The sequence below is a fragment of the Styela clava genome, chromosome 10, assembly GCF_964204865.1.
Source record: "Styela clava chromosome 10, kaStyClav1.hap1.2, whole genome shotgun sequence".
Classification (NCBI taxonomy): Eukaryota; Metazoa; Chordata; class Ascidiacea; order Stolidobranchia; family Styelidae; genus Styela; species Styela clava.
The window spans coordinates 17,657,192-17,664,818 of NC_135259.1; the positions used below are offsets into that span (position 1 = coordinate 17,657,192).

Consider the following 7,627-nt stretch of genomic DNA (forward strand, 5'->3'; position numbering starts at 1 on the left):
TTTGTTTTTCGATCGAATGAATTCTCGGAATTTTTTTGAACGAAATAAATGTTGAAGAAATAATGATTACATTGCAAAACAAATTAACAAAAATGAGAAATAAAAGACCTCAATGTTAGCAAATGTTATCCCCCTGCGTATGATTGAGCTTGAGCAATAATGGATAGACGTAATTGAACGAGGCAAAATGGAGTTTGATAACGAAATTCCCTAATTTAAAATATTATATAAATTGTAATCTGAAGGTTTCTTTCTCAATAAACTAGCCTAATTTTGGAAAATAGAAAACGGCAAACTAGCAAAAACAATGAATTCGTAAGTGGAAATATCCAGAACTGAAAATCATAATTCAAATAAGGATTTTTTTACAGTAGACACCAAGTTTAGACCATTCCACGCCTATTCTGCAATGAAGTTTTGCTTCTGTGGGTTTTTGTATTCTGTATTCTGTAGATATCACATTGATAATTAGGCAAAGTGTTTTGATCATTGTATTTATCATGTTTCTTTTTATTCAAGTCATCATATTTCTAAACTTACTTCTTCGACTACTGTTAAATGGAAAGGTTGAGAATACCCTTTCCATGTGAAGTTGGATAATCACTAAATTTAAACACAGTGGAATACGTTGACTACAGCGTGAATGATCATTCCGCATTAAAATTATCAATATGGGGCAATAGAAAAACTGATTAATATTTTAGTTTGTATACCTATTAAGTTAAAATCTAAGAATGCTTCACTTCTTAAAAGCCACATAGGCATTCTAGCATATGCATGAATCTCTCATTAATTCTAAATTGTCGAAATGGTAATCCGATTTCGAATTCATGTTTTCAAATTTAGTTTTTGATGCTTTAATTATCTTTTAATTTTTGATGCAATCGAGTGACAGGCGGAAGGTAATCCTGCCATGATTTCAATCACGTATACGAATACGAAAGTTGCTTTCCTTGCGTTGTTTTTTAATTAAGTCAAAATCGTACGAGTGTTTCACTTATTAGAATACAGAGCCAACTAGCGCAGTCATTCCTATCACGTACATATTTTCGTAGTCGTCATATTTTTCGTAGTTTTATTTTATTTTTTCGGCATCTACCGGAAGTCGGTATAAACGGAAGACACGTAGTAAATTATTGATAGCCTTGACTACTTGCTGTTAACCTGCCCTAATTGGTATGACGTAGCTCAAAGGTAGAAAAGTTATTTATGATTCACTCAATAATAGAAACGAAGAAAACTTTCAAACTGAAGATTTAAATTTCACTTCGTCATAACTGCCGGTTCCAAATAATGAACAAATTTGAAAAATATTCTCAATGACGTCTAAGGGACGGATATGGGAGAAATGAATTGTTCGTACGATTGCACTTAAACAGTTGCAAATCAATATCTGCATTATCTTCGTTAAAAATTATCCATATTTTATAGCACACACTTTATTATATTCATTGAATTGATTGAAATATGAAAAAACAAGCTGTTAATTAGCTGAGAAATGTGTTAAATACGTTTTTTGGTACTCTTGAAGTATGCGCACCAAGATGTCGAATAACCTGAACCCTAACCTGGTACACAACCTGAGTTCAGGTTCTTCTTCTTGGTGCGCATACTTCAGGAGGTCCCGTTTTTTAATAATACCAAATGCGTACTATGTGGTGCTATATCATAAATAGACTGAATTAAAAGCTATATAGGCATTTTAGCATACAATAATTAAAAGCTATATAGGCATTCTAGCATACAATTATATATAATTAAAAGACGCATAGGCATCTTCGAAGCAATCGAGTTACAGACGAAGGGTTAATCTTGACATGATTTTAATCACGTATACGGAATGTGCTTCAATTGTGTTATTTTTAAGTTAAAAATAGACGGGTGTTTTACTTATTTAAAGATAGGATTAAAAGCCATGGTTTTAATCACGACATCGAATACAAAAGTTGTTTCCCTGTGATATTTGTCAAGTTAAATTGGACTGGTGTCTTACCTATTTAGATACAGAGTCAATTAGCGCAGTTATTCCTATCACGTACACAATGCTTCCAGTTTCAAAGATAAAAAGATTATTTTTGATTCACTTATTATTAGAAACATTTTTTCTCAAAACTTTCCAACTGGAGATATAAATTTGAATAAAGTTTATTTTTAAACGATCGACTATTTTCATCTTAGTTCAACAAAGCAAACATGTCTTGCGGCTAATAAATATTTTGCAATAATTGAGTACGAAGAGCAAGTTGATGAGAGAAATGAAGACACACTTTTTGTATAAATGAACGAGATTAAACTGCTTCAATCACAGTTGCAACATCGCACTAACACTGTGGTTACTAAACTTAAGCTGTTCTTGTATAAAGTTGTTGGTATAACAAAAAGTTGAGTTATGAGTTAGGGCTACAACCAATTGCACACGCAAGGATAGATATGATGAATTACGGGCGTAACAAGAGTTGTTAGAAACAATTAGAAAAAAATTATAGAATATTATTACCTAGCCCGCCCCGCCATATGTTTTAAGTTACTGATAAATATTTTTTTAACAGTTTGAAAATACATACATCATGAACATTATCGGAGTGACTATATTGCTTGGTTTGACTTTGTTTCACTCAGCAAACACGCTGCGTTGTCTTCCCTGTTATCAACTTGTGCTCGATCCCGAGGGAAAAGAAGTTAAAGTTAAAAGAGAATGTCCAAAACTAAACTGCCCCGGAACCGAAGCACCAGACGTTTGTCAGTAAGTGCATTCCTGACGCATTTATACTACACCTCTACTCTTAAAGGAATAATAAACTTTTTCTTGCGATATAAACAAGGACAAGCGAAAATATTTTTTGAACAAAAACCGATTTGCTATTGTAAACAGTTTTTATTTTATTTTCATTACATTAGACTTCAGCAAAGTATGTGTTGTCCTAAATTTTAAGCTTTTTTTTGTTCGATTTTGTTCAGCTGTTGTAATAGATGTGCTAAACAAAAAGATGAAACATGCGGTGGTGACTTCAATATGAATGGAGATTGTGAAAAAGATTTGAGATGTGTAACACCACAAACCAGGTACAATCCCGACGGCAGTTTTTTCCTAGCACCTCCAAACAACCGAGGAGGAAAATGCAAAGATTCAGGTTAGATGACATAAAATAACGAAATGAACCAAGATACACTACAATTTTTTTTTCACCATTTGCTATATAAAAGTTAGTGGTCGTCGCAAATAATGCACCTTTATGCTTGTTGCTTATTTATATAAAATTGTAATTTTAGCTGCTCCTCTTGATTGCATGGAAGTTTGTTCAAAAACGACTAATTCCAATAACGACCCAATTGGAATGGCAACACGAGGTAGAACGGAATTTTTTGACTACAAAAAGCCGAGTGAATCCTATTCACAGGGAACGTGGTTTTATTGTGATTGCAGCGATGGAGAAAGTGGAGATGGATGAATGGTATGTCATACTTTGTACAGCTTTTCGACCCTTTCCCGTTTCTTTGTTTGTATTTTTCTTATTATTTGCTTTCTTCTTCACACTTTTCACGAGATTCGATTTATTTTTTATCCATCAGGTTATCCAGCGCCATCATCTAGACATGCAATTATTCGACAGAGATTTGAGAAGTTACATCAATGGATTTGGGATGCCAACGGCAGACTATTGGATGGGTAAGGATCCATTTTATCAATTATGTTGTTCAACAATTTATAATACTTCTGTATAGAACAATAAATCAACTTTGATGTAATTAAATCACCATCTTGCTTTTAGGTTTGAAAGCAATTCGCCATTTCACCAGTACTGTTCCACATCAACTGAGAATCACTATAAAATTAGTGGATGGACGACAATTCACGACTTATTTTGAGTAAGTTAACGCTTAATATATAATTTTTCAAAAATAATTGAACATTGAAGTAATTTATGACTTTTTGTGGAAAAAACATCTTTTTATTCAATTCAATTGTCCATCTAGATTCTAGATGTAAAGTCCAATTCACTCTCATTGGTGTCAAATTATTATTTCCTTCTATTTCTAATCATTCGCTCCCGCTAAATCTAGATCAGGAGTTCTCAACCTTTTTCCTTATGTGGCTCCCTTTCGTTGCACAAAATTTTAATGATCCATTAACTTTTTATGCAAGCACTGCAGAAAAAAACTATGTCCGCCAAAACAGACTCTTTCATTTTACGAATTAAAATAAAAATTACCCCTCAGTAGTAAAAACAAAAGAACCATCATAACTTGCTACTACAATAAAACTTAACTGTAGTGACACAAATAAAACTTAAATTAACAATAACTCTAGGAATTCTAATAAGTTTGTGGCCCTCCTGGAAGTGTTGCTGTGGCCCAGCAGTGAACCACTGTCCTTTGATTGAGAACCAGTGATCTTGATATTCGTTTGGATCTTTGGTCTGTCACAGATTTAAAAGACATTGCAACATCTGCGGTAAAAGAGGTCATGTTTCATTGCCACTAAACAATATATTGTATATCAACTTGGATGAGTAATTATACAATCAGTTCATAGGTATTCCATGGGTAAGCTATCTTGACGCAGTCATTCAATGTTTTGATTAACAATTTCAGCCAATTTTCCATCGGTGACGAAAAGGGAAATTTCAAACTGAGAATAACTCCAACTAGTGATCAAACAAGTGTTGATTTTGCTGCCATGCATGATGGTATGGAGTTCACAGCGCGTGACAGTGACAACGACCGCTGGAGGGATGGAAATTGCGCAAAATCGTACGGCGGTGGTTGGTGGTTCAATCGCTGCACTGATTTCAACTTGAATGGAAAACTCTATGGAGTACCAATGTTCATAAAGGACGTCGGTGACGAGGATGGTCCAGACCGTATCACATGGGATGCTTGCAAAGGAAGGAAAATCATCCAGACCGAAATGGCGATAAGGCCGTCTCTACGATATCCACCAATCCTTTACAACTAACTTTACTACAATAGTCAGAATTCATACTTCGATATCTATATTTTTACAAAATTTAGGTTTCAAACAAGAATAAGTTAAATGGTATATTTAAATGTATGCTTTCGTTATAAAAGTGTATTTTTTTAACCATTGTCATTCCCTGGACACCCATCATTTTAATCCCAATAAACTACTACTACCAATCATTTACAAATAATTAAAACGATAACTAAAATCCATACTTCGATATCTACATTTTACAAAATTCAAATTTGAGTATAAGGTAAATGTTGTTAAATGGTATATTTAAAACATGTATGTATGCTTTTGTTGTAAATGTGTATTTTCTTATATTCGCCATTTCCTAGCCGCCCATCATCATTTAACCCCGGTAATTTACCTTGCCTACTTTCAAATTGAGAAATCTTGTGTCTAAGTTTAGCCTAAAAATCTGAACACTCTAAGGGTATATATTCTAAAAGGATTTGCATCCATTGTCCTTGCTGTAGCAATATGTAAAACTTGAATCAAATATGGTACAGTTGATCTTTGTTTATAATTGACTATATAGTATAGTTTCTAATAGATTTTATAGTTTAAATTTTCAATCGAATCGCCCGGAGGCAATTCTTCTCTGTATATCGTGTATACTGTATATCAATAAACTTGGTTGAAAGAAAAAATATTCTATATCTTGTTCCTTGTTCAGTTTTGAGAGTTCTTTCGAATCGATTTTAGAGTATATAGTCAGCATTATATTTGATTATCAAAAGAACAATTTAGAAAAGAAATAAAACTTGTTTAACCGGCTATTTTAGAATTCATATAAATGAGGGCACATACATCAATCAATTTTATTTTGGTCGCTTTTACATAAAACAAAACAATAGCAAATAAAATACATAGTTATTTATTCAGAAGTCGATCATGTATCATGGAATTAAGTCAAAAATGTACGCGCTCGACCACCAACAACAATGGAAGCACACGGTAAAATAAACATATTCGATATAAAATAGGACAATAATTTTCCAATCAATTCAAGATGTGAATACACTACATAGGCCATAGGTTCTCAAAGTGCTACGTACGGAGCCCCCGGGCTCCGCGAGAGAAACCTAGGGGCTCCGTGATTCCCCAAAATACTGACTTGGATAATATTGTAACTGCTTAAAAAAGCAGTAACAGCATTAATAAAATTTGACAACAGTATAACATCGAAATATGGCAACGAGGTGGTAATTCAAATATGACATTATAAACAAGAGCACAGCTAAGATTTTTTAAATTGAAAAGGATGTCAAAATGAGAATCGGAAATCCCCGCGCAACATTTTTTGCAATTATGGCACTCGTTAAAAAAAGACTTTTCAAGCGGATAACGAGTTTTCTGTTGCGTAAAATTCCCATCCGATACGAGCATTTAAAATGTATTGTCATATTAATTTGATGGTGCTCATCGTTACTTGCCGTTAAGTCGAGATTACTGTTACGATTACTAAAATGAAAGAATATTATCACCTCATTAATATAAAATAATTGCTAAACAGCCAACTATGAATGGATTGGAATCGTATTTTGCAATGTCGGGATTCGTCAAGTTTGAGTTGTTTATTCAGCACTCAAGAATACTTCTACGTAAGATATCGCCATTGAAAAATTCCCAGTTCGGCGTTAAAATCTTCATGAGTACGATTCACGATTGCACAATCAATGACCGATGCGGGCATATTTAAAATGCCTTAATTGTGTTCAATGTAACCTGCGTTTGCGTCGACTTACGAGAATATAAAATCATTTCTACAATGAAAATCACTGAAACAAAGTCAAGTGAACGAAGTTGTTGTGGACTACCGTATATCCTGAACAACGCTGGTATCATAAAATTTTAGAAGCAATGCCGGACTGCGCACAAAAGACAGTACCTACTATCGATCGTTAGTTTGTTATATTTTTGCCCGACCCGATTAAATCATAATCATGACTGATTCTGTGGCAGTTTACAGCCATTTAGCGAATTCGACAAATTTGAGCGGTTTTTGCAACACTGACCCCGCCATATCGCAGGTCTGCTACTCAGATTCTTTGTAAGATATCACCGTTTAAAAAACTCCAGGGTATTGAGAAATTACGAAAACGACGAGGAAAATTTGTGATTTTGAAAGAATATATACCAACGTGAAAATAACTACGGTCTAAAAACACGTGAATCTGACGACAACAAACGGCGATTTTAACGAAATGCAGTAGCTCACGTTCTTAGCGACTTTTATTAAAGGGGAGGAAGTTCGACCCCAAATTCATTATTATGTTTATCTAGTGTCAAATTTTCAGACTTAATGTATAAAATTTATTTGTGAAATTTGGATTTACTTATGGACTGTATGAAATTAACCCTATTAAAAAAGGTTTAGCATTTAAATTAAGTGAAGTAATTGTAACTTACCTGGGAACAATAATCGCTAGATAACAATGTGTTTTTTTATTTGTTAAATTTTTAAAATTTATTGTGGGGCTCCGTGAATAAGAATCAACTTTTTTAGGGTTTCGTGACACCAAAAGTTTGAGAACCCCTGACCTACTTGGCATGCATAAAATATACTTCCCGCGATTGTCCAGTGTTTAGGCCAGAGTGAGATGAACAACTCTAAATTTCCGGAACCGCTAACAACAATTAGTAGATAAAATGAGG

General features: G+C 33.7%; 1 protein-coding gene across 2 annotated transcripts; it reads left to right on the forward strand.

Moving 5' to 3' along the window:
• The first annotated feature begins 2,533 nt into the window (after positions 1 to 2,533).
• On the forward strand, positions 2,534 to 5,626 carry LOC120337607 (ryncolin-1-like). 2 transcript variants are annotated; one of them, XR_013478248.1, is made up of 5 exons: positions 2,534 to 2,743; positions 2,959 to 3,131; positions 3,271 to 3,452; positions 3,571 to 3,667; positions 3,771 to 3,867. XR_013478248.1 is itself a non-coding variant. In XM_078117330.1 (3 exons), the coding sequence occupies exons 1-3, from the start codon at positions 3,595 to 3,597 to the stop codon at positions 4,955 to 4,957; spliced, it is 534 nt and encodes a 177-aa protein (XP_077973456.1). In that variant the 5' UTR covers positions 3,573 to 3,594; the 3' UTR covers positions 4,958 to 5,626. The 2 variants fall into 2 exon arrangements, 1 of the variants encoding a protein (XP_077973456.1); XM_078117330.1 differs by lacking the exons at positions 2,534 to 2,743; positions 2,959 to 3,131; positions 3,271 to 3,452 and adding an exon at positions 4,594 to 5,626 and having other exon boundaries at positions 3,573 to 3,667.
• Positions 5,627 to 7,627: the final 2,001 nt, after the last annotated feature.